Source organism: Erythrolamprus reginae, chromosome 4 (assembly GCF_031021105.1).
Source record: "Erythrolamprus reginae isolate rEryReg1 chromosome 4, rEryReg1.hap1, whole genome shotgun sequence".
NCBI classification, from domain to species: domain Eukaryota; kingdom Metazoa; phylum Chordata; class Lepidosauria; order Squamata; family Dipsadidae; genus Erythrolamprus; species Erythrolamprus reginae.
This window is the reverse complement of record NC_091953.1, coordinates 80,984,821-81,012,169: the sequence shown is the minus strand read 5'-3', so window position 1 is coordinate 81,012,169 and position 27,349 is coordinate 80,984,821. Positions and strand designations below refer to the sequence as shown.

Below are 27,349 nucleotides of genomic sequence, written 5' to 3'. Positions count from 1 at the left end.
TCTTTCACAAGTTTCTTTTAAAAACTTGAAAATATAATTTCACTGTAAAACACTTTCCATCTGTAAATATGTAAAATAAATATTCCAATTCTAAAAAAAAAAATCAATGCACCGATCAAAGAATTTCCATAAAATTTCATTTAATCTTATTTTACAAATCACAATACATTGGACTTCTTGATACAGATTTATAAAATGACAATTTAACAACATAACAGGAAGAGAAAAAGGAATTAGAACCCTGATTTCAGGTCAATCAATGCTGAACTCATTTTTTCTTTTAAAATAAGATTTTAAAATGTCATAGTTTTCAAGGCTCTATCTTTGAATCTATATTGTAACAATTCACAGTAAGTTTTTCAAGTGAATGAAATCAGAAACCTATTAAACTATTTCAAGTATGTATGTGTGTGTGTGTGTGTATAAATATTTATGTGTGTATATATATGTGTGTGTGTTTATATATATGTGTGTACACACATACATATACATACATACATATAGTAGAAATTTTCTAGCAAGATATATAGCTACTAGCGTCAACATTGTGGGAATCCAATGGGGACTTGAATCCAAGTAGCACTTTATATATACGCACACACACGTGTATGTGTTTCATATATATGTGTGTGTGCGCAAATTGTTTATGTAACACACACACACAGACACACACACAAAACGCTACTTGTTCCCCTGTTGGATTCCCACAATGTTGAAGCTAGTAGCTATGTATCTTTATTGCTGGAAAACCTCTAAGATAACTAGAAAGGTCTTATTGGAAAACTGGGGCAGAGCCTTAGACTTGGGCTCAGTGACTGTTCTCATGCAAGAGACACTTTCAGACAATCAGGGCCCACTTCACACTGGCATCTTAGTTACAGCAAGTAGTGCAACTTTTTCCTGGTTATATAGGCTGCACTTGGTTTTTGAGTGGCAATGTTGGGACTGCTCTTCACATGCAGAACAAGGACAAAAACTTTATTTAAATTTGTTTTTTTAAATAAATATATTATTTTTAAGCTCAACTTATTTCATATGTTTAGTTTCTGCCATGTTGAAATTACACTCAAGTACATTCCATGACGCACAGATTACTACATCCAAGGGAGAATGATGTGGACACACAAAGAAACCAAATATTCCTCCTAAAATATTCATTAGGACATCAATATCTGATGAAAAAGAAAATGGTTTCTTTGCTGCAATAATAATGCCCCATCAGCTCTCCATCTCACAGTATTTTTAGTAATCTTTCCCACCAATTTCCACAGCTTGGTACATGCATTTGCATGTAAAAACACTTATTTCCACAAAAACATTCAGAGTGGCATGCCAATAAAGAAATGCCATGATCATGGACTTAGGGCATTTCAAGACCCTACAGACTTTTGTCCACTTTAATTATTTAAGCTAGTGTCTATAAATCATAACACTATAACATTGCCTAGATCTCTTGGTTGCAGCACAATATCTTACACTCCTACGTTATGACTGGAAATCAAGTTTCTTTTGAAAAACAACAAGAGCTAACACTGATTTATTACATGAATGCTGTGAAGACAAATTAGTTCTATGATTTATTTTCATGCTTTAATGTAAAACACTTATCAAGATGATTTGGTCATTTTAATACAGAAACCCCAATGTAATGTTAAAACCCTGAAAGATAACACAGTGACACATTTTGATTAGTGTGCTTGAATCAATGTTAATAAAAGAAGAAATACATGACTGACACAAATATTTGGATGCATTACTAAATCTCTAGCCTGAATGTTCTTTCCTGATATGAAGCTATTAATAAACATAATTGTAGGACATTTTTGGGTGCCATGGCAATACTTTTAAGTTTCTTCTCCAATAACAAATAAAAGTTAGCAACCTTAAATGTAGCTATTTAAATGATAAATATTAAATGTTTATATTTGATATGATAAAGTCATCATGTGATATTTTGTGTAAACTTCATGGCTCTGTGAAAAGATAAATACTAGAATTCTATTATATAACCAAAGATGGATATTTCAGGACACATATCTCAGCTATTCAAGAACACTCAAGTGCAATCCTATGCATGTTTATTTACATGTGTGTCTTACTGTTTTTAATGTTTGCTCTGTAATAAGGGTACCAGGATTTTGAAATCAGACTGCAATCTTACATACCATTATCTGAAAATACATTTTACTGAACCAAACAAAACCCATTCCAATACACATGCACAGGATTGCACTATTAATGTACTATGAAAATAAGAAATCCAGCTATAATTTTGTTACAAGCACTTTTCAGAGATCGCACATATATTATGCAAACACATATACATTCCTTTGCCTTTAAAAGCTGAAATCTTCACTATCTGTATAGAGATGTAAACACAGCTTTGACGTAACTCATTTGGTAAGATGCCAGTATAGAAACCATTCACCCCAAATTTGCAGGCTTACAATTATTTAAATTAGGTTAATATCACATAGTTCTCTGCATATAATAATATAATTTTCTCTTGTTAATTTTTATTTTATCCTTTTTTGCTCTTAAATGATGCATGTTCTGCTCACCCAATATGTGCAAAATTGGAGATAAAAGTGGGTGTTTAACGTTTGAGTGACAGTAAGCAAAGTGAATTCTCAGAATATGCAACACTAGTTAAAATAAAGCTGCCTCAAACTTGGTGTGATTATTACATCATTAAGTTGAATCAAATCAGATCAAAATGGAATATTTTGATGAGCAAGCAGTTAATATGCTGAAAGACCGACCTCTAGTGGATAGACAGACCTCATTGTGATAGCTACATTTCTAAAATCTGGCCTACAACTAGTTCCAATCCGTGTTTGGCAAAAGAAGGCACAAATCATTGCAAAGACCAGATTTTTCTTTTTTAAATATACTCTTTGTACACAAACTTAAGATTCAACTTGTAGTTAATTTTTGGACATAAGATTGCATAAATAATTGTATTTAAAACAACACACATTAATCTGCTTTAAGAGAACAAACCCCCTCACCCAATATCCACATTCATTTCTGGATATATGCAATACAAACATTTTAAGAATCTCTGACAAAAGACAATTTAAAAAGTCAAACTCATGAAACCTGTAAACTGATAAACAATTTACTTATGGAAAATATCATTAAAATAGTACCACTATGAACTAAACTGCCTGAGTTTTCAATTTGCCTGTGAACGTGAAGCAGAGAAGATTTTAGCACAATATGAAAAATTCAGTCACAACCAGTGCCATTTCAAGAAAGTGTATCACATAGAAATTTATGTTCTTCACTGGAATTTGTGTTGTGCTATTCAATTCTTGTGCTAGTTGTCCAAACAAAGAAATGTAGGCAGATCTTTTAATCATTTGGCACAAAGTTATTTTGTTTGGGGCAGAAGTCTCTGTCACTATGAATTAATACATCCATCCAGAATTCACTTTGATTGAAGAGCTTTCTTTATATCATTAATTTCCATCTGAAAAAAAACCCAGATTAAATTATGTCCAAATAATTATTTTATCAAGCATTTAGAATTCTTAATTCATTGTTCAGTCCAATATGTTGACTCTTCATTTTCAGTTTAATGTGATAAATTATTAAGAAAGGGAATAAAATCAATATGTATAAGCTGACACTATCAAAAACAGGAAGAAATCATTTTGGTTTGATTTAAATCAAGAAAATATTGAAAGAGTTTTAGGAAAGAGACTATAAGGGGGAAATCTGACACAAGATATCCATGGTTGGATTTTTCTTAGGTTCAAAGGAAATATTGAAAGAAATTTTAAAAATATTTGCACATGCTCTGTTATACACACAAACTATAAAGCTATTATTTGCCCGAAAAAGCATATAGAAAACACATATTTTCTCTGTGCAGAAAATAGTCAAATTGGTTAGAAAATAATACATAGATGAAAGATTTCTCCAAATAAAACATCGACATAAAATTTCACTGATTTAAAGCCTCTCAAAATGTTAATAATAACAATAATGATGATATAACAACAACAACAGAGTTGGAAAAGACCTTGCAGGTTTAACAAATTAACAGAGTTGGGAGGGACCCAAGCAGGAGATCCTACATCTGCCTCTATCTAGGATTGAACTCACAACCTCCTGATTGTGAGGTAAGAACTCTACCTCTAGGACACAGCAGCTGCTGCACACTACTTGCTCATATTTAAATGGTTAGGTTAGGTTAGGTTTATTGGATTTATATGCCGCCCCTCTCTGCAAACTCGGGGCGGCTCACAACAATAATAAAAAACAGTACAGTACATAATACCAAATCCAATGCCCACCCATCTAGTTACAATTTAAAATTAATAATCTCATAAAAACAGTATATATATATTAAAAAAACAGGCACACAGTCAATCAATCAACAAAACAACATGGGCAAGGGGGAGGTGTTTTAGTTCCCCCATGCCTGACGGCAAAGGTGGGTCTTAAGGAATTTACGAAAGGCAGGGAAGGTGGGGGCAATCCTAATCTCAGGGGGGAGCTGGTTCCAGAGGGTCGGGGCCCCCACAGAGAAGGCTCTTCCCCTGGGTCCCGCCAGACGACATTGTTTAGTCGACGGGACCCAGAGAAGGCCAACTCTGTGGGACCTAACCGGTCGCTGGGATTCGTGCGGCAGGAGGCGGTCCCGAAGATATTCTGGTCCGGTGCCATGAAGGGCTTTATAGGTCATAACCAACACTTTGAATTGTGACCGGAAACTGATCGGCAGCCAATGCAGACTGCGGAGTGTTGGAGTGATATGGGCATACTTGGAGGAGCCCATAATTGCTCTCGCAGCTGCATTCTGCACGATCTGAAGTTTCCGAACACTTTTCAAAGTCCCATGTAGAGAGCGTTACAGTAGTCGAGCCTCGGGGTGATGAGGGCATGAGTGACTGTGAGCAATGACTCCCGGTCCAAATAGGGCCGCAACTGGCGCACCAGGCGAACCTGAGCAAACGCCCCCCCCTCGCCACAGCTGAAAGGTGTTTTTCTAATGTGAGCTGTGGATCGAGGAGGACGCCCAAGTTGCGGACCCTCTCTGAGGGGGTCAATAATTCCCCCCCAGGGTAATGGACGGACAGATAGAATTGTCCTTGGGAGGCAAAACCCACAGCCACTCCGTCTTGTCTGGGTTGAGTTTGAGTTTGTTGACACCCATCCAGGCCCCAACAGCCTCCAGGCACCGGCACATTACTTCCACTGCTTCGTTGACTGGACGTGGGGTGGAGATGTACAACTGGGTATCATCGGCATATTGATGATACCTCACCCCATGCCCTTGGATGATCTCACCCAGCGGTTTCATGTAGATATTAAATAGCAGGGGGGAGAGGACCGACCCCTGAGGCACCCCACAAGGGAGAAACCTCGGGGTCGACTTCTGACCCCCCACTAACATCGACTGCGACCGACTGGAGAGGTAGGAGGAGAACCACTTAAGAACAGTGCCTTCCACTCCCAACCCCTCCAGCCGGCGCAGAAGGATACCATGGTCGATGGTATCGAAAGCCGCTGAGAGGTCAAGGAGCACCAGGACAGAGAACAAGCCCCTGTCCCGGGCCCGCCAGAGATCATCCATCAATGCGACCAAAGCAGTTTCCGTGCTGTAGCCGGGCCTGAATCCAGACTGCTGAGGACCTAGATAATCGGCTTCATCCAAGGACCGCTGGAGTGCCACCACCTTCTCGACAACATTCCCCATGAAGGGAAGGTTGGAGACTGGACGGTAGTTATTAAGCACGGCTGGGTCCAGGGAAGGCTTCTTGAGGAGGGGGCGCACAACCGCCTCCTTATAAAGGGGCGGAAAGGACCCCCTCCCCAAGGAGGCGTTGACAATCTCCTGGACCCAGCTCCGTGTCACCCGTCGACTGGCTGAAACCAGCCAAGAGGGACACGGATCCAGTAAACAGGTGGCGGAACTCACAGCTCCAATGGCCTTGTCCACTTCATCAGGTGTCACCAAGTCAAACTCCTCCCAGACAGATGGACAAAGACGTCTAGCCCCAGTCACCTCGACTGACTCATTGTCAGTCGACTCTGTTTCACAATTGGAGTCGAGGTCCGCTCAGATCCGGGCGATTTTATCAGCGAAAAACGTGTTAAAATCCTTGGCACTACTCTGTAAGGTCTCCCCAACTCCCCTCTGATTAAGAAGGGAGCGGGTTACCCTAAACAGAGCGGCCGGGCGGGATTCCGCTGATGCAATCAAGGCGGCATGATACGCGCATCTTGCCACCTTGAGCGCCACTTTGTAAGTCTTAATATGAGCTCTTACAAGTGTTCGATCGGATTCGGACTTACTCTTCCTCCATCGCTTCTCCAGACGTCTCTTCTGGCGCTTCAACACCCGGAGCTCCTCGTTGAACCATGGAGCTCTACGGGGTCTAGTGCCGCGGAGAGGTCGCAACGGCGCAATCCGGTCAAGAGCCTCCCCTGCAGCCTTGTTCCAGGCCTCAGCAAGAGACTCTGCCGAACTGTGGACAAGTGTATCTGGAATAACCCCAAGCGCCATCTGGAAGCCTTCTGGATCCATCAGGCGTCTGGGGCGGAACCTCCTAATTGGTTCCGCCTCCCTGCGGGGAAGGATTGGAGCCAGGAAGTTAAGCCGCAGTAGGAAATGATCTGACCACGACAAAGGCAACATTTCTAAGCCCCTTAATCTCAGATCATTACTCAGTTGCTCAGAGAGGAATATCATATCGGGTGCGTGCCCACCCTCGTGAGTCGGACCCTGAACAATTTGAGTCAGGTCCATGGCTGTCATGGTGGCCATGAACTCCTGTGCCAGTCCAGAGGAACCGCCGAGCGACAGCAGATTGAAGTCCCCCAGGACGATAAGTCCGGGGAACTCCACCGCCAGCCCGGCCACCTCCTCGAGTAGCACAGGCAGGGCTGTTGACACGCAGCTGGGAGGCAGGTGCGTGAGTAACAAGCCCACCTGAACCCCTAAGTCCAACTTCACCAGGAGGGACTCGCAACCCGCAACCTCTGGAGCAATGAGCCTACGCAGGCCAAGACTCTCCCTGGCTATAATAGCCACTCCTTCCCCCCCCTTCCCTGGGGTCGAAGTTGGTGCCATACCCGAAACCCAGCTGGGCAAATTTCAGAAAGGGGAACTCCTCCCTCCGGGCCCAGCCAGGTCGGTCACACAAGCCAGGTCGGCCTCCTCATCCAGGATCAGATCCCGGATGAGGAGAGCTTTATTTACCACCGACCTGGCATTGAGTAGCAACAACTTGAGCCCAGCGCCAGAATTACATTCATCACCAGTGCCTTGAGTTAAGCTCATGGAGCCTGAAGAAGGGATCGCTACTAAGCAGCGATCCCTCCTTCCCCTGGAACGGCTAGCTCCATGACTTCCGCCATACCTGCCTCTCCCCAGCAAGACCGGGATATTTTGACCCTCTGCCACCCCAGAGATAAGTGTCCCCTCCCCTCCTGCCCTTCCAGCGTCAGGTGTGCCAAAAATTCCATTCATGTCATATTCATTCATTCCATACATATTATAATCCCCCCCACCCACTCCATTCCATCTATCACCCCCCTCCCATTCATTTTCATTCACAGTATTCCATTCATTCCAATAATTACTAAAATAGTCCCATTCATTCATGCCATCACTACCATCCTCCCATCCACTTAAAAATCCCCACAATAATTTAATTAAAAAGAGTTAATATAAAACTAACAGTTCATATTATTAAAAATATTAATTATTAAAAATATAGATAAATATAAGTAATAAAAATAAAAATATAGGTAGAAGATATTTCAACTGGTCAGTTAATTAATCAATTAAGCCAAGTTCATATAGATATCATCCAGTCTAAAAAGGTGAGTCCAAGGGATGTATGATGTTATTAGTAGGACAAACAATCCTGAGTATAAACTCTGTCCTCTGTCCTCCCAGGTTTTCTCTTTGCCACTGTCGTCGTTATCAGCTTTCTCACCTCCACGACACCCCCGGTCTCTCATGGGTCGCCCCAAATGTCTACCAGTACCTCTGCTGTTATTTGAGAGGTATCTCTGTATCTCCTGGTCTTCAGTTATAGCATCCAGCAGCCACAAGGTTTTCATACTGTCAATTTCAATCTGGCAGTTTCTTTCTCACAATCTCCTTGTTCACTATAATGGCAGGCCCTCCTTCTTCCAGGCACTCCAGCACCGAGTATGTCCACCGCAAAGCCCTCCGACGTCGAGCGTGCCCACCATGTAACCACTCGGCGTCCAGCTTCTATCCGGTAGATCCCGTTGTTTTGGGGAACGTCCTGCTGTTGTGGGGGACGTTTTCCTCCATCTACTTTCCTCCTCGGCCCGTGCACAGTCCACCCAGCATGCTCGCCCTGAACATTCGCACGCTGGGTGCCGGGGACGCGGGGGGAGGGCGAAGGGGTGGATGTGGCTGCTGCCTCTCAACTGCAGAGCCGAACGGGGGCGAAGATCAACGGCAGAGACCAGCTCTGGGGCCATGCGGGGCCGCTCATCCAGGGGGATGTGGACCGGCAAGCCACCCTCCGCTCTCTCTCTTTCTCCCTCTGTTGCTGGCATGGTATATGAGAGAGAAAGAGCGGAGGGCGGCTTGCCGGTCCACGCCAGCCTGGATGAGCGGCCCCGCATGGCCCCAGCGCCGGTCTCCGCCGCTGATCTCCGCCCCCGTTCGGCTCTGCAGCTGAGAGGCAGCAGCCACACCCACCCCTTCGCCCTCCCCCCGCGTCCCTGGCACCCAGCGTCTGGCCCCATACCGCCTCCACCACCCGGTAACGCGCCCGATCTCTACCTCTCTCTTTCTCTCTCATACCCCATGCCGGCAACAGAGAGAGAAAGAGAGAGAGCGGAGGGCAGCTTGCCGGTCCATGCCCCCCTGGATGAGCGGCCCCGCATGACCCCAGCGCCTGCCTCCACCCCCGTTCGGCTCTGCAGCTGAGAGGCGCGTCCACTCCTTCGCCCTACCCGGCACCCAGCGTCCAGCCCCATGCCGCCTCCATCTCCCGGTAAAGCGCCCGATCTCTTCCTGCAGGAACGGGTCGTGGGGCGCCGCGAAGGGCCGCGCTTGAAGACCACCATGGCGCCGCAGTCCAAGATTGCTCACTTCTATGGCCAGCAAAGCCGGGCAGTCGGATTTGCTGGCTGGAGAAGCGAGCGATCTGGGGCTGCGTAGCTTTGCTCGCCTTGTGCCGTGGGGGGGAGGCGATGGAGGTCAGGGGTTTTCAAGCAGCCGCCTCCTCCCCACACACACACTTACCTATGGTGCACTTAGCTGTGACTTTCAGTGGACAGTTTTTCAATTGCCAATCGCTTTTTCATGAATTTCGCGTCCACTCACCACGGAGGAGGAGGGGAGGAGGAGGTGGAGAGGCAAGGGGGTGGGGAGGAAAGCGGGCCTGCAATTGGCCAATTTCTTTCTCGCCTTTAGGGAGAGGAACTGTTGCTGCTCTGCCATAGGGCAGCAACAGTTTCTCTCCCTAAAGGCGACAAAGGAAGGGGCCAATTGCAGGCCCGCTTTCCTCCCTGCCCCCTTGCCTCTCCACCTTCTCATTGCTCAGCAGCCGACCGCGGTGAGTAGACAGGAGATTCGGGAGCTTATTTTATCGACCAGTAAAATCTCGTGAGCTGCCGCGGGCCGGTTAAAAGACCTCGTCGGGCCGCATCCGGCCCGCGGGTCGTAGTTTGGGTACCGCTGCTCTACGTTTATTGAAATTAGCTCTCTTAAAGTCCGAAACTGTAGTTTGATTTTTTCTACTGCTTGTGTTTGCATAATGTTGAATTCCAATATTGCATGATCACTTGCCCCAAAGGTTCCCATAGCTTCAACATCTTCTATCGTTTTATCTCAGTTAATGAAAATAAGTCCAATATGGCTGATCCCTTTGTTCCCCTCTCTACTTTCTGGATAACAAAGTTGTTTGCTTGGTTTGTTAGCAATCTGTTGGATCTTCCACTAGGTGCAGAGTTTGTCTCCCAGTTGATGTCAGGGTGGTTAAAATCCCCCATTACTATTGTGATGTGCTTCCTACATACCTTAGTTAGCTGACTAGCAAAAAGTTCATCTACTTCTTCTGTTTGGTTGGGTGGTATAGACCTTTGGTAATGTCACCCCCCCCCCAATACCGACCCAAATGCATTCAAGATAATTTTAATTATTGTTATGCTCTATTTCTGTAGAGATGTAGTTATTTTTTATATATAGTGCAACTCCACCTCCTCTTTTATTTGGCCTATTTCTTTAAAATAAGTTAAATTCCTCTAGCTGTATATTCCATTTGTCAGTTTCATCCCACCATGTTTCCATAATGGCAACTATATCATATCTTCCCTCATTATTTGAATTTGTAGTTGTTTATTTCTAATTGTTTATTCTTCATACTCTGTGCATTCGTGTAAAGATATTTAAGTCCATTTGTTTGACCTTGTGTTTACTGTCAACATAACCTGTGTTATGCCTGACTGCCCCTACTTTCTTACCACCTGTTTGATTAGTACACATGATATGGCACTCACTATTAAATATTTGGCTTTGCTTGACAGCAGGGCTGATAAATTTACCCACACACACATCTATGTTGCATACACTATTAATCATATTAATTTTAGATTGCTGAAGATAGAAAGGATCTGCATCAATGAAATCTCTATCCTGCTGTTCAGTTTAAATGTTTATCCAGGAAATCTATGAATTTAATGTGAAGTAGCTCAGTCCCTTTCTTTGATGGATGCAAACCATCTCTTTTGTACAGTTTTTCATTGGACCAACTGCAGACATCATGACTAATGAATCCAAAGCCTTCCCTTTTACACCACTGTTTTAGCCACATATTAAACTCTGCTACATGTTGGCCTTTCCTTTTTGTTCCTCATTTAGTGGTAAAACTCTGAAAAGATAAGCCTACAATCTATACTACTAAGTTCATACTCTAAGCTCTGGAAGTCATTCTGCTCAGAAAGTACATATTTTTGTGACAGATCATTTGTGCTAAGACGTATAATAGCATCAACCTCACAGTCCTTACTGTGCTTTTATATAATATTTTCTTGCCTATTATAAAACGTGTCAATATTGAAAAAATGCTTCAAATATATTTTTCTGTTTTGTTCGATATTATAGAAAACTTATTGGACTATGAGATACAAGGTTTCATTAAAAATCTATTCAGTTATAAAGCTGATTCATGTATTCTTTCATATATAAGTACCTGTAACCGTAGCCGAATCTTTTTTTCTTCATCTAATTCAGACAGCAATTGCTTAATTTCTTTTCTATCAAAAAACACAAAATTTTAATGACCCTATTTTCAAGGGGAGGTAGCATACATTTTTGACAATAAGTAAATTATAATGTAGCTATATTATACCAGTTATAAATTTTTTAAACTTCTTTTTCTAAAATATAATTTCCATAATATAATTTCATACTTTACTTGATATTTACTGCACAAATTACAACTTAGAATTTTTAGTACTATATTCAATAAAGGCTAAATTAATCGTGAACCCAAACAGACATAAGATATACTAATACCCTTTAAGATCATGTAACAAACAAACAAACATTGTGTTAGTCATTCTGAACTATTTATGGTTTTTGAGTACATGTATCATTAATTATAGTAAATAGGAATATTAACCAATTTTCTGATTTCTAAGTATTTTATGGGAATTAGGAAATTCTATGTATATGTGAAAAAACTGGCAAATAGAAATTTCATTTTCTTAACCTTTAAGATCAATTCATACTTACAAATGCTGCAAATGTTGTTAGGCAGCCAAAAATGGCAAAAAATATATCAGCACATTTAAGGATATCACAATTAAATGTATACTGTATATTGGTGAAAGAAGTGCCTAATTTACTTTCCAAAGTAAAACAGTTAGCTGATCCCTGGTTGGAGAACATTTTTCTGACAGCTCTGTACTTGTAGTTACAGTGATCCCTCGAGTTTCGCGAGGGTTCCGTTCCAAGACCCCTCGCGAAACTCGATTTTTCGCGATATAGCGGTGCGGAAGTAAAAACACCATCTGCGCATGTGCGGCCATTTTTTCATGGCCGCACATGCGCAGATGGTGAAGTTTGCGTGTGGGCGGTGGGGAAGACCAAGGGAAGGTTCCTTCAGCCGCCCAACAGCTGATCTGCTCGGTAGCGCGGCAGCAGCGAGGAGCCGACGATGGGGTTTCCCCTTTGCCTGGGCAACGGGGAAACCTCATCTTCGGCTCCTCGCTGCTGCCGCGCTACCGAGCAGATCAGCTGTTGGGCGGCTGAAGGAACGTTCCCTGGGTCTTCCCCGCTGCCTCGGATCCTCGCTGATGCCCGCCCGCCGTTTGCCGCTCGTCCCGTTCGCCCACCGCTCGCCCCGTTCGCCCGCCGCTATCGAACTTGCTATCGAGCCTGCTAATGAAATCCAACCCGCAGCGGCCCTTTCCCTCTCCAGGCTGCGGGAGGGGTCCGGAGAACAATGCCTGGTGCCGCGCTCCCGGCTGGGCTTTTTTCCCCCATTTCCCCTCGGGTGGAATTTCAGACCCTCCGCCGGTTGGATTTCATTAGCAGGCTCGATAGCAAGTTCTTCCTCCCTTTAGAAAGCCCCGCAGCCTCCTCCGCCCGGCGATGCCGCCAGCGAGGACCCGCAAAGCCGCCGCCGCCGCAGCGAGGCCAAGCCGCCCGCTCCCACGGCACGGGCTCCCAACACAGCGCCGCACAGCCCGCCCTCGGCGATGCCTCCGCGGATCTGCAAGCCCAGCCGAGCGACGCCTCTGGTCTGGGCGAAGGCAGTGGGCAGGCCCCGCCGCAGCAGTCCCCGCGGGCACCGCGCGCCAAGGGCCGGCCAGGCCGCCGGCCAACAAAGGGGCTCCCTCGCCTCCCTCGGGCAGGTTTACAAAGGCAGCGCGGCAACTTGGAGCCCAGCACGCCCCGCAGCCCTCGCCTCGCCCGCCCCCCGCCTGGCCGGCGCTCCGGCTACCCCTGGCTGAGGAAGAACCGAGTAGCCCCCGCCCTCCCCCGCCCGGCTCCCTTCAGCCCCCCGGGGCCAAGCGGGCGGGGGGCGGGCGGGACTTCGCCTGTCTCCGCCGCCCGCATCGCCCCTCCGGCGGGCCGGCCTCCCCCGCCCGCCTCTGCTGCAGCCGCCGCCGCCTCCCCGACTGGCACAAAAGGGCCCCCGCCCGCCCCGCCCCGAAGCTTACCTTGCGAGTTTTTGGCTGCGGGGGGAGAAGTAGGACTTTCCTAACTCCCTCCCCCCGGTCGCCGTTTGCTGCTCGCCCGTTCACCTGCCCGCCATCAGGACCGCCGCGCACTAACTTGATGACGGCCAAGCCGTCCCAGATCGTGGGGAGGGGAGCTCTTCTCCAGCCAGGGGACGGCGAGGCCCTCCCAATGCCCCGCGCTTGGAGCCGGAGTGAGGCCACTTCCGCCTCCGGATGAAGGAATCTCCTCAAACTCAAAGCCTGTATCCTGCCGCCCGGTTTACCCAGGACACGAGCGGCGAAGTGAGCCACAGCCACCTCCGTTCGGGCGAAGGAATCCCTGGGCAACGGGGAAACCCCACTGAAACCGGGCGGTTTGGACTTTCCATTCCTCCAAGTCACTTCGCCGCTCCCCTCCCCACGATCTGGGACGGCTTGGCCGTCATCAAGTTAGTGCGCGGCGGTCCTGATGGCGGGCAGGTGAACGGGCGAGCAGCAAACGGCGACCGAGGGGAGGGAGTTAGGAAAGTCCTACTTCTCCCCCCGCAGCCAAAAACTCGCAAGGTAAGCTTCGGGGCGGGGCGGGCGGGGCCCTTTTGTGCCAGTCGGGGAGGCGGCGGCGGCTGCAGCAGAGGCGGGCGGGGGAGGCCGGCCCGCCGGAGGGGCGATGCGGGCGGCGGAGACAGGCGAAGTCCCGCCCGCCCCCCCGCCCGCTTGGCCCCGGGGGGCTGAAGGGAGCCGGGCGGGGGAGGGCGGGGGCTACTCGGTTCTTCCTCAGCCGGGGGTAGCCGGAGCGCCAGCCAAGCGGGGGCGGGCGAGGCGAGGGCTGCGGGGCGTGCCGTGCTCCAAGTTGCCGCGCTGCCTTTGTAAACCTGCCCGAGGGAGGCGAGGGAGCCCCTTTGTTGGCCGGCGGCCTGGCCGGCCCTTGGCGCGCGGTGCCCGCGGGGACTGCTGCGGCGGGGCCTGCCCACTGCCTTCGCCCAGACCAGAGGCGTCGCTCGGCTGGGCTTGCAGATCCGCGGAGGCATCGCCGAGGGCGGGCTGAGCGGCGCTGTGTTGGGAGCCCGTGCCGTGGGAGCGGGCGGCTTGGCCTCGCTGCGGCGGCGGCGGCTTTGCGGGTCCTCGCTGGCGGCCTCGCCGGTCGGAGGAGGCTGCGGGGCTTTCTAAAGGGAGGAAGAACTTGCTATCGAGCCTGCTAATGAAATCCAACCGGCGGAGGGTCTGAAATTCCACCCGAGGGGAAATGGGGGAAAAAAGCCCAGACGGGAGCGCGGCGCCAGGCATTGTTCTCCGGACCCCTCCCGCAGCCTGGAGAGGGAAAGGGCTGCTGCGGGTTGGATTTCATTAGCAGGCTCGATAGCAAGTTCGATAGCGGCGGGCGAACGAGGCGAGCGGCGGGCGAACGAGGGGAGTGGGGGGGCGAACGAGGGGAGCGGCGGGCGAACGAGGGGAGTGGGGGGCGAACGAGGGGAGCGGCGGGCGAATGAGGCGAGCGGCGGGCGAACGGGACGTGCGGCCGCCGAACGGGGCGAGCGGCAAACGGCGGGCGGGCATCAGCGAGGATCCGAGGCGGCGGGGAAGACCCAGGGAACGTTCCTTCGGCCGCCTAGCAGCTGATCTGCTCGGCAGCGCAGCACCAGCGAGGAGCCGAAGATCTTCGGCTCCTCGCTGCTGCTGCGCTGCCGAGCAGATCAGCTGCTAGGCGGCCGCTCGAGAGCAAGAGGGGGAGAGAAAGAGAGAGAAGGAAAGAAAGAGATGAGAGAGGGAGGAAGAGAGTGTGAGATAGGAAGAAGCAACATAGAGAAAGAGAAAGAAAGATGAGAAAGGAAGGAAGAGAGTGACCTGATCGGGTGGGGAAAATCGCGATATAGTGTTCGCGAAGATCGAGATGGTAACAATTGCTGAAAAATCGCGATATAGCGTTTTCGCGAAGATCGAGATCGCGAAACTCGAGGGATCACTGTATAATAATGATAAAATAATAAAAAATTGATATAATTTAATAATGTAAATTCTTCACCAATCGGTTCTGTCTAGAGATGTTAGATATGACAAAATCTGAGATACATTGATTAAATCAGTATTTAATTGTTTGTTTATTTTTCACTTTTAATATTTTATATATTATTTATGTTATTTTGCATTAATTAAGTGCAGCTTTTTTGGGTGGGGGGTTGTATGGTGTGTAAAGTCAAATAGTTTAATACAGGCAATGACACAAAACTATAATAAACAAACAGACAGAAAAAAATATGCTGTGGGATACAGCTTTGAAAGTCTTAAATTTATAGTATTTGCCTACAGCTCCATTTTTATCTAACAGCCTAAATGAAAAAGATACAGTTTGTTTGTTTGTTTGTTTGTTTGTTTATTAGATGTGTATGCCGCCCCTCTCCGTAGACGTTGAAGTTCATTGGTAAAGTTAATGGAATTAACAAGAAAAACCCATATTGTACTACCTGATTAATACAAGCAAAAGTATTGGGACACTCACTTCTGCTGGTCTTTCATAGTTTCAATGATAGTGCGTAGTTCTTTAACTTGTGACCTTAGTTCTTCCAAAGCTGTTTCACCTTGGCTTGAATTATCAGTCTTTAGCTTTCCTTCAGTACTGAACAAAGAAGGGGAATTTGATCTGTGACCTGTGGTTCCTACTGAAGTTGGATGAAGTATAGATGAAGAAGATAAGGATGAAGATAAATTATTTCCACTTGTTAAACTTCCTGGCTTTGAAGAGACTTTGTTATCAGACACCTGTGAAACATAACAAATACATTTGGAAACATATATTTGGATCAGCAAGCTTTTCAGTTGTATCTTGTTTCAGTTGCTGTACATTTGATGGCCATAAAAAAGAGAGAATAATTTTCTCAAATCTTTTAAGTACAGTATTCTTTTATCAGCAAGCAATCATGATCTTGAGCTAGATCATGAGAATGTTGTTGGGCAGACTTCATTCTCAATTTTTATTTCTGATCTAAAGAATGCCAATAAAATGGGGGGGGGGATGAAAATATGAAAACAATATAGGTCTTGTTTCTGCACTATAGTAGCAATAAAAATTAAGGGATGACCTTGGGGTTTTTCATTTTACAGCACAGAGATGCTTTAGATTAGAACTACCATCCCACAATTATATGAGTATCATAACCGAAGAAACTCTAAAATGAAGATGAAGAACATGCTTTACAATAATAAATTCTAAGATTCAATTCCAGTAAACTCCATATTGTGTGTTAATGAATAGAGTATCTTCTATTCTTATTATATTATTATGCTGTAGAACTATGATTCCACAGTTACAGAAAATTGTAATGTATATAAAACACAGAAACTGAGATTTTAAGGGGAAAAAAGCTATTCTGTACCAGTAATGAAAAATTGGTGGAAACATGTAGTTGTCTCGTAACACAACAGATATACTGTAAAGGTGATTGAAAAGAAGAAAATGTTGATGATGTAGAAATAGCGAAGAATAATAGAATATAAAATTAAAAACTTGGAAAAGTCCACAAAATATCAAAATCTGAAAACTGAAATTAAAAAATTGCAGCATAAATCAGCCATGGTAGTCACAGTGGATACTAAGTACCATACCAAAAAATCTTGGTTAACACCTAGAAAATTCAAAATTTTCACCTGTCAGAAAAGGCCAGATTGCTTGGATTTGCACAAATACTATGCCAATACATTAAGGCAGTGGTTCCCAACCTTTTTTCAGCCATGCCCCACCTAAGCATGTCTAAAATCCTGAGGCCTCCCCCCATGACATATAATTCTTATTATTCAAAAAGTGTACTACTCATGCAGAGGAAGCCTAAAAGGCCATTAACTAGGTTTAAACAATCCCCCCCATTAAAAATGAAATTGTCCCTCTGAGGTGCGTGGGCCCCCTGTTGGGAACCACCTAGGTTCTTAGGAAGAACCTAATGTATATCAAGGCCAACACCACTAAGGAAGTGTCAGCTATCATTTCACATTTTTATCTATAAAATAATAACATAATGGTACCACCCTTGTTTCATGTTACATGTAACTTAAGTAACTTACAAGTGAAATTGTAACAGTCTTTGCTTTCTTTAATGGCTCAACTACTTTATGTGATAGGGAAACTTGTTCTTCTTTCTCATCTTCGGGACTTGGTGAATCAAAAAAGTCAGGACTAGAAAGTGAAGACTGTAGAATAAAAGAATATATTCTTTTACTTTCAAGTGTTCAAAACATACACACCACTCTGTAACATTTTAGTATTGTTGTAATTAATCTGAAAACAAAAATAATCTTCTTTTAGTCACACAGCACATAATTCTCCATTAGCTGCCTGCTTACTAACATTGATTGTGGTAAGATACTGATGTGGGCCTTCCAACTACGAATTACTCCCATAAGCTCAATACCAAAGTATTGAAAGTAAATCCCATCCAGTACAGGTAGTCCTCAACTTCTGATCACAATTGACCCTAAAATTTATGTTGCTAAGTAAAACATAAAGTGAGTTTTGTTCCATTTTATGACCTTTCTTGCCACTGTTGTTAATTGAACCACTGCTGTTGTTAAATTACTAACGTTGCTAAATGAATCTGCTCACTACATTGGATTTGCTTATCAGAAGGTCACAAAATATAATCTCGGACAGCAGGACACTGCCACAAACTAGTTACTAAGCATCTGAATTTTGATTACGTGACCATGGGAATGTGGAACAGTCATCAGTGTGAAAAATGGTCATAAGTCAATGCAGTTGTAATTTTTAATCATCACTAAATGAACTGTTTTAAATTGAGGACTACCTGTAATCCAATATCTCCTGTCATCACTATTTGACCTTAAAGGTTTTGCTTTAAGTCAAGTTTGGATATCTCATGGACTTGTATTGAGTGGTGCAATAATAATTTAATAATAATAATAATAATAATAATAATAATAATAATAATAATAATTTATTAGACTTGTATGCCGCCCCTCTCCGAAGACTCGGAACAGCTCACAACAAAATACAAAGCACAAATCTAATATTAAAAACAATTATTAAAAAAACCATTATAAAAAACAGTCATACCATCCAATTAAACCATACATAAAATGAAACAGCTAAGGGTCAGTTATGTCCCCCAAGCCTGGCGGCATAGATGGGTTTTCAGTCCTGATCTCCGGGGGGAGTTGATTCCAGAGGGCCAGGGCCGCCACAGAGAAGGCTCTTCCCCTGGGGCCCGCCAGACAACATTGTTTTGTCAACAGGACTCGGAGAAGGCTAACTCTGTGGGACCTGATTGGTCACTGGGATTCATGCAGCAGAAGCGGTCCCGAATGTATTCTGGTCTGGTGCCATGTAGGGGTTTATAGGTCATAACCAACACTTTGAAGTGTGAACAGAAATTGATCGGCAGCCAGTGCAGGCCGCGGAGTGTTGATGAGACATGGGCATATCTAGGAAAGCCCATGGTAGCTCTCGCAGCCGCATTCTGCACGAGGTGGCCTAGATGGCCTAGAGGTGGAGATCTCACCTCATAATCCGGAAGCTATGAATTTGATTGTAGGTAGAGTGAATATATCAGTGATTGTGAGCTCTTTTCAGCACTGAGTGCCTGAACTGGAATGCGCATGTGCACACATACACATGTGAGCCCCAGAGTGTTGAAAACCCTAAAACCAGGTGGCCGGTGTGCATGTGTGCACCAGCCAGCTGCTCTTTTGGTTTTCAGTGTACACATTTGTGCTGGCCAACTGGTCTTCGCATGTGCCAGAGCCCCGGAAAACCAAAGACCAGCTGGTTACATATGCCGGAGCGTTAGAAACCCAAACACCAGCTGGCCGGTGTGCATGCACGTACCTGAAACCAAAAGAGTAGCTGGTAATGGTGTGTGTGCCCACAGGGGGCTCTGCGTGCCACTTCTGGAATGCATGCGATTGGTTTGCCATCACAGGAATATAATATACTTTTGCTAAATACTGTATTATCCTACACATGACTTTCAAGAACTGTAAGTAATACTATTTTTTTGAAGTGTAGCTGCCGATTGTCCATTTATGCTGAAACTACAGAACATTGGATAGGCATGTTGTATTTCTCAGATACCCTTAGATCTGTGATGGCAAACCTATGGCACACATGCCATATGTGGCACACAGAACTCTCTCTGGGGCCATGCGCACAGTCACCTCAGCCTAGCTCCAATCACATTTCTCCATTGTGTTTCACTCAATTCCAACTTTTTGTGAAAGAAAAATATCTTGCAAATCTGGAATTGATTGAATGAACTTTTGCATTCATGTGCTTCACAATGGGGGAGATGGGATCCTGTCCTCCTCCTGAAGCCCATTAAAACAACGAACCATGATGAGACCCTGTTGGCTGGACTGGGTAAAAAAAAGCAGTTTCTTTTCCTGCAGAGCTATCTTTGTTGCAATGCCTAACTTCCCTGCCAGCCAGCTGGGCTTCTTCAGGCACTTAGCTTGGGCACCTATTAGCTCCACCCCACTGTCTTCCTCAGTGAGGGAACACAAAGGTTCAGCCGTACTCCTCGAGAGATGGAGGTTTTAGGGGCCCAATCTAGCACCGAGGCTAGCTACACCACATTCATTCTCAGCTTTGAGATTCCTAGATGCAAAAGAAAAGCAAATCCGATCTGGAAACAGGAAAAGGAAGCAGAGAGAAACAGTCCCATTGCCAAAGTATGTGTGTCTGTGGGGGGGAAGAAATTCCATCTTCAGCCTCCAGGTGTGACATGAGAATGGGGCAGCAGTGGCCACTAGCATTGAGGGTAGAGTGCCACACAGAAACATTGGTTACGGCTCACCCGGCTTCTCTTCCTCTCACAGCCAGCTTTCCCAGTCTAGTTAGATACAGGCTTCCTCCCCAGGCCCATGTCCATTTTCCACCTGACACCTGGACAAAGCTAGGCAAAAAACCAGCCCTCACTGGCGCTCAGCTTCACCAACAGCGGGCTTGGAAGGAGCAATGTGAACGGTGCTGCCACCTGCATCAGGCTAGACTGGGGGATGGAGAATGTGAGTGAATACTCAGGAGATCGCAGAGGAAGAAAGCCAGGCAAAGGGGCGAATGAGGGGCATCCGCAGCATGCCGGGCCTGGCAGACTTTCTATGCTTAGTCATTTAATGGTAGTTTCCAACATTCTCTGCCATGTTACCACAAACAAAATCTTATAGAATGTGCTGAGAGGGACATGAGGACGAGGCGGTTAAATAATCAAGAAGAATCTGAGTTTTATAAAATTTGGGAAAGGATTTATGTATGGTTGAACAAAAAGAATACTAAATGATTGGAATAAAAAGTAATATATATATTAATTGATTTTTTCTTAAGAAAAGCTTAAATATATGAGAAAACTTTCTTTTTTACTCTCTGTATTGATCTTATAAATTTTAGCGTTTTTTGTTCTGTATTAGAAAGATTTCTATTTTTAGCGGGGCAATTGTAGCCCCTGTATATGTTTAATGTTTGTCTGTCTTGTTTGTCTTTTTATGAAAAAATCAATAAAAATATAATTAAAAAACAAACAAACAAAATCATTGGGAAAACTGATAGGAAGCAGATGTTGCAGTCATGTGAGTTCTCCACTAAAGGGCCCATTTGATCATTGCTAAACAATAATAACAAAAAATGCCAGAACTGCAGTTACTAAGCAGCTCGGTCATCTGATGTCATGCAGTATGCAAGCATTGTTTAACAGCAGCAATTCTCATCTCAATTACTCTTGTAAACTGATGATTACTTGTATTATGAATAAAAAATAATTAAAAACATCATGAAGGGTGTTAACATATGCAGATGCTACTTACAGATGTGAATGACTGTGACGGAGGTCTTCTGCCAGTGGCTTTTGGTCTTGTAGTAGTTGGATGGCTGAGCTTCTCTGCAACTGGTACTATGGAATCAAACCCTTCCAAATCTTAAAAAACATGGAAGAGATATTAATATTATAAGTATTACGATGAAGCTTTTAAAACTTAATTTCCATATTATTTTGCATTTGTTTGATATTATCAAATTGAGACAGAGGGTGGCATCTGTAATTATTTATTTACTTTAAAGAAAATATTTCTCTCTAGTCTTTAGTTAATGTTGCACATCATACATTTAAAAACCATTAGATAATAAAATAGTTGAAAATTAATTTAAATATAGGTAGTCTTTGACTTACAGCCATTTGTTTACTGACTGTTCAAAGTTACAACAGCACGGAAAAAAGTGACTTATGAGGATTTTTCATATTTATGACCATTGCAGCATCCATGTGATCACATGATCCAAATTTGAATGCTTGACAACTGATTCATTTTTTTTATGGTTGCAATGTTATGGGGTCATGTGATCACCCTTTGCAACTGTCTCACAAATAAAGTCAAACAGGAAGCAATATTCAGTTAACAACTATTTTACTAACTTAACACCTGCAGTAATTCACTTAACAACTGAAGCAAGAAAGATTGTAAAATGATGCAAAACTCATTTAATAACTGTTTTACTCAACAATTGAAATTTTGGGTTCAATTGTGGTTGTGAGTTGTGGAGTATTTATAATTTATTTAAAGTTATTTGAAGTTGGACTCCAGAGTCCCTTCTAGCTCTGTTATTCTGTTAAAGCCTGCTTGCATTATGAGGGAATGAGAATTCCCTATCTTTTTTCTACTTTAGTCTCTTGAAAATCTTCTGAGACTTAGATTTAGAATAACTCCAACTCCAATATACACTACATAAACATGAACAAATTAATTAATAAATAAAATTTATTCATATATCTACATATATTATATGACACATAGAAATGATTTCTGGCGACGTTTCGACGAGGTCCCACTCATCGTCTTCAGGCTGATGCTTCTGTCCTTGTTCTGTCCTTGTGTGTTCGCCCTAAAACAAGGACAGAAGCACCAACCTGAAGATGACGAGTGGGACCTCGTCGAAACGTTGCCAGAAATCTCTAAATCCTACATGGGAAGAAACCCGAATATGCCAAGTTTATTATATGCCATATTTATAAAGAAGTTAATGAATCCAGCTGAATTCGTCATCTATGTGTTCTTCTTGTTTTGATTTGTATGCAACAAACTCTGAAAAGAAACAACAGTCTAGTTCAGATGTATATAGGTACCTAGTGAGAAAAATGGATCTTGCGAGTTTACCAGACAGATGGTATAAGGAGCAAAGCATTTTGAGATATTTCTTGGAAATCTCACCAGGTATATTCATGTTCTAGAAGGATGTCCCCCAACCTTTGGTCCCTGGCCCATTACCAGACTGTAGGTTAATTGCCACCAAGCCACGGGAGTGGCTAGCCTGTGCACACCTCCATGTGTATTCATAACTACACTTATGTGAGCCTCATTGCAGGTGCCGTAGCCCCACTTGCATGAGCTTCATTATGGGCACCTGCGGCCCCACTTGCGCAAGCCTTGTTGCAGCTGCTCATGGGCCCACTCGTGTGAACCTTGTTACAGGCATTCACCGCCCCACTCATGTGAGCCTCATTGTGGGTGATCACGGCCCTACTCGCCCAAATGTTGCAGGTGCTAATGAATGTGCACATGTGCTTGCCCATCCCACAAAATATCCCCGTCTCCCCCCCCCTTCCTCTGCTCTAGGCTGCCAACCAAGAAAGGTTTGGGAACTCTATTCCAGAACGTATCACCATTTTGTTAATGTTTTTTCTAAGGAGACATAATCAAACTAGGAGTGAAGAAATAAAATAATATCAACCAGAATACCATTCAGAATGTGTAAGCTGTAAGATATACATAAGAAAGGTTAAATCAGGAGCCACATGTGACCCTCTACTGTGGTTTCTGGTCAGATGAGCTGGCCCTGCCCCTTTCCCTCCCCTCCCAGTCACTCCTTGCCTGGCCTGAGAAGATAAGGGCAATGGCAGGGGATGGAGAAATGACTGGGGCTGATTATCCAAGTCAGTTGACCAACGCAACTCAGTGGACCTCATAAACTTGGACTTCAGTAAGGCTTTCGATAAAGTTGACCACAATCTCCTAATCCACAAACTAGAAAAAAATGGAGTAGATTACTACACATGTAGATGGATAAACAGTTGGCTGACCAACCGCACCCAACGAGTTGTCCTCAACGGCACCAAATCCACATGGAAAAAAGTAGACAGTGGAGTACCACAGGGCTCTGTCCTGGGTCCTGTACTCTTTAACATCTTTATCAACGACCTGGATGAGGGAATAAAAGGGGAACTAATAAAATTTGCAGATGACACCAAGCTGGCGGGGATAGCCAACACCCTTGAGGACAGGCTCAGAGTACAAGAAGACCTAGACAGACTATCACAGTGGGCCCATACCAACAAAATGAGGTTCAACACCGACAAATGCAGAGTCCTCCACCTCGGCAAAAAGAACCCTAGACATACATACAGCCTGGGAGATACCCCACTCAGCAGTAGTGACTGCGAAAGAGATCTTGGAGTCTTGGTGGACAATCAACTAAACATGAGTCAGCAATGTGCAGCAGCAGCCAAAAAAGCCAACTCAATCCTAAGCTGCATCAACAGAGGAATACGCTCCAAGACCAGGGAAGTACTAATACCACTCTACTATGCCCTGGTCAGACCCCACCTGGAGTACTGCATCCAATTTTGGTCACCTCACTACAAAAAAGACATCAAAACTCTGGAGAAGGTGCAAAAAAGAGCAACCAAAATGATTAGGGGACTCGAAACCAAGACTTACGAAGAGAGATTGAGAGAACTGGGCATGGACAGCCTAGAAAAAAGAAGGTCTAGAGGGGACATGATAGCAGTTTACAGATACTTGAGGGGTTGCCACGGTGAGGAGGGGGTCTCTTTATTCCCCAGGGCACCAGAGGGCCGGACGAGGAACAATGGTTGGAAGCTGACCAAGGAGAGATTCAACCTGGAAATAAGGAAGAACTTCCTGACGGTCAGAGTGATCAACCAATGGAACTGCCTGCCAGGGGAGGTGGTGAACTCCCCAACTCTGGACACCTTCAAGAGGAGATTGGACTTCCATTTGGCTGGGGTGGTGTAGGGTTTCCTGCTCAGGCAGGGGGTTGGACTCGATGACCTAACGGTCCCTTTCAACTCTATTAATAAAAAAAAATAAAAATCCAGTGCCTCATTCTTGCTGGAGCTTCTTCCAGCCCTTGATGGTGCAATGTGTGCCTTGGTTGATTGGGAAGATGCGCAACCTGTTCTCTGCCCCAAGACACTGGCCTGACCAATCGTGACTGATGCTGCCTCACTATTGCAAGGGCTGGTGGGTGGGAATGGTAGCAGCGACGGGAGCATGCACGCACAGAATATCATGCAAAAGTTCATTTATTTATTTATTTCAGTAATGCAACTTAAAAGGTGAAAATTGTTGTTGTTGTTGTTGTTGTTGTTGTTGTTGTTGTTATTATTATTATTATTATTATTATTATTATTATTATTATTTAGCTTTGTATGCTGCCCCTCTCCGAAGACTCTCATAATATACGAGAGGGACTCATTACATGCAAAGCAAGATAATTCAAGCCATGATTTGTCATAATTGTGAGGATTATTGGGTATAGGTCATGAAAACCCAAAATCCATCATCTCAAAAAATTAGGATATTACATATGATCAATAAAACAAGGATTTCTACATAGAACAATATCAGACCTCTGAAAAGTATAAGCATGGATATGTATTCAGTACTTGGTTGGGCTCCTTTTGCAGCAATTACTGTCTCAGTGCAGCATGGCATGGAAGCTATCAGCCTGTGGCACTACTGAGGTGTTATGGAAGACCAGTATGCTTCAATAGTGGCCTTCAGCTCTTCTGCCCTTTTCGGTCTCATGTCTCTCATCTTTCTCTTGATAATCGATGGTGAGACCATACTTGGAATACTATGTATAGTTCTGGTCACTGCACCTCAAGAAGGATATAATGGAACTGGAAAAGGTGCAAAAAAGGGCAACAAGTATGATCAAGGAAATGCAGCACCTCCCTTATGAAACCAGGTTGCAATGCCTTGGTCTCTTCAGTCTTGAAAAATAATAATACTAATACTAATAATGAAGTGGCTTTGTACAGATTCGGACACGTAATTGCGGCTTTGCTTGAACTGCTTTATTCCAACATAAACATAACGTTAATACAACAGTCAGTATTCAACTGTCAAACCTCCTCGGGGTTTCCCTATTTAACTACCAGCTGGCTGAGGAACAAACCAATGATTGTCCCTTATTTTCCCCGGTCGCTAGGTTACCGCCCCTCTCCCGGTGCCCTTTCCTGTTCTCATAACACTTCCTGTATGGAGCCTTTCTAGTCATCTCCTGTCGTTGGTACTCCCGGACATAACACTCCTCCCCCCTTACTCTGGAACACACATAATCCTTTAAGTAGGTTGGCTTCCGAACTATTCTACCCGAATGACGTAGTCCGTCTTCCCCTGCTACCTGACCTCGCGGAGGTTCGTGGATTTCTGGCTCTGCACTTAAAGGAACGGTAAACTGGGACGGAAGGTGAGTATCTACGTTACTGTCCAAGACCCCTGGATCTGCCATTTCCAAACGTACTTCATTATCCTCTCGCGGAATGGAACTATTATTTTCCATGAGTTTCTCTGCTTTGTGGAGACGGACCTGATCTAAATGTCTACGCCATACCCTGCCATCCTCTAATTCGACTTCATAAGAACGAGGACCCGACATTTTCACTATGGTGGCCGGAACCCAGGTTGGACCTTCCCCATAAGCTCGGGCAAAAACCTGAGATCCTACTTCCAAGTTTGTAGGAGGAGCCTCCGGCCACGGAGAATTGTTTTCATACCATGGGTGTAACCTGTCCAAAATTATTCTTAATTTTCGACCCATAAGCAGCTCCGCTGGGGTTTTTTGAGTGGCCACACATGGAGTGGAATGCTGGACCAATAACATCTCTGATAAGTTCTTTGACCAAGACCCTTGTGGGAGTTTCTTAAGTGAATCTTTCGCTGACCGTACCATTCGCTCCGCCTGTCCATTACTAGCCGGGTGCCATGGTGACATAAGGGCATGACGGATTCCCGCAGCCGCTAAGTAATTTTCAAATAGGACCGATGTAAACTGTGGTCTGTTATCCGACACCACAATATCTGGGTACCCGTGGGTTGCAAACAATGCATTCAATGCATTGATAACTGCAAATGATTGGGTAGAATGTAAATGCACCACTTCCAACCATTTTGAATGGGCGTTCACAACTATTAAAAATTTTTGACCCAGGAAAGGCCCAGCTAGATCAATATGGAGGCGAGCCCATGGGCCTGCAGGGGGTTACCATACTAGTGGTGGTGCTCTAGGAGGTGAGGGCCTGTTTTCTTGACACCTTAGACATGCCTCTACACACTCTTCTATCTCGTGATCTATTCCCGGCCACCACACGTAGTCTCGGGCTAGGCCTTTCATCCTTACAATTCCGGGGTGTCCCTTGTGGAGAAGACTTAGAACCTAAGAGAGGGTGGAATAATTACTCTGGACCCCCTTAATAAAGAGCCCTTTTCCACTGATAATTACGAACGGCACCTCCCATAACAGGAATATTCAGGTGCTTGCTCCTTTTTAGGCCACCCCCGGAGCACCCACTGTCTTACTATAGCCAACGTTGGGTCACGGCTTGTCTGTTTCGCTACCTCCGATGCAACTAAAATTAATGGACTCTCCTCAATGGCTAACACAGAGGACACTGGCGCAGGTCATCCAAAATATCTGGAAGCGGACATCTACTTAGCGCATCGGCATGGGCAATGTGCTTTCCCGGCCGGTACACCAACCGGTAATTATAGTTTACTAAGAATATAATCCATCTCGCCTTGCGGGGTGAAAGAACTATAGGACTTTGGCGATTTCCTGCTAAAATTCCTAGTAGGGGTTGATGATCAGTTACAAGTTCAAATTTTCTTCCGTACAAATAATCGTGAAATCTTCACACCCCTGCCACTAAGGCCAATGCTTCTTTGTCTATTTGCCCAAAGTTTCGCTCAGCCTTAGCAAAAGTTCTAGAAAAATACGCTAATGGGGCCTCCAACCCATTAGGAAGTCTATGACTTAACACAGCTCCTACTCCAAACTGGGAGGCATCACAAGTCAAAACCAATGGTAATGTTGGGGAATATTGAATCAATATAGTATTGGAAGTCAGAACATCTTTTACGGCCGCAAAAGCGGCCTCTT

The 27,349-nt window shown here is 44.8% G+C and overlaps 1 protein-coding gene across 4 annotated transcripts in view; it reads right to left on the bottom strand.

Moving 5' to 3' along the window:
- Positions 1 to 1,573: 1,573 nt before the first annotated feature.
- The window catches only part of SH3KBP1 (SH3 domain containing kinase binding protein 1), a 174,811-nt gene continuing 149,035 nt past the window's right edge, over positions 1,574 to 27,349 (bottom strand). For 3 of the 4 annotated variants that reach the window (XM_070750739.1, XM_070750737.1, XM_070750738.1), the window contains 5 exons: positions 20,977 to 21,086; positions 17,227 to 17,352; positions 15,671 to 15,930; positions 11,199 to 11,262; positions 1,574 to 3,475 (listed from right to left, as the gene is read on the bottom strand). In XM_070750739.1, the coding sequence (XP_070606840.1) occupies positions 3,434 to 3,475; positions 11,199 to 11,262; positions 15,671 to 15,930; positions 17,227 to 17,352; positions 20,977 to 21,086 (602 nt within the window). In that variant the 3' untranslated portion in view covers positions 1,574 to 3,433. The remainder of the gene's footprint in view (positions 3,476 to 11,198; positions 11,263 to 15,670; positions 15,931 to 17,226; positions 17,353 to 20,976; positions 21,087 to 27,349) is intronic. The other variant, XM_070750740.1, reaches the window with a different exon arrangement.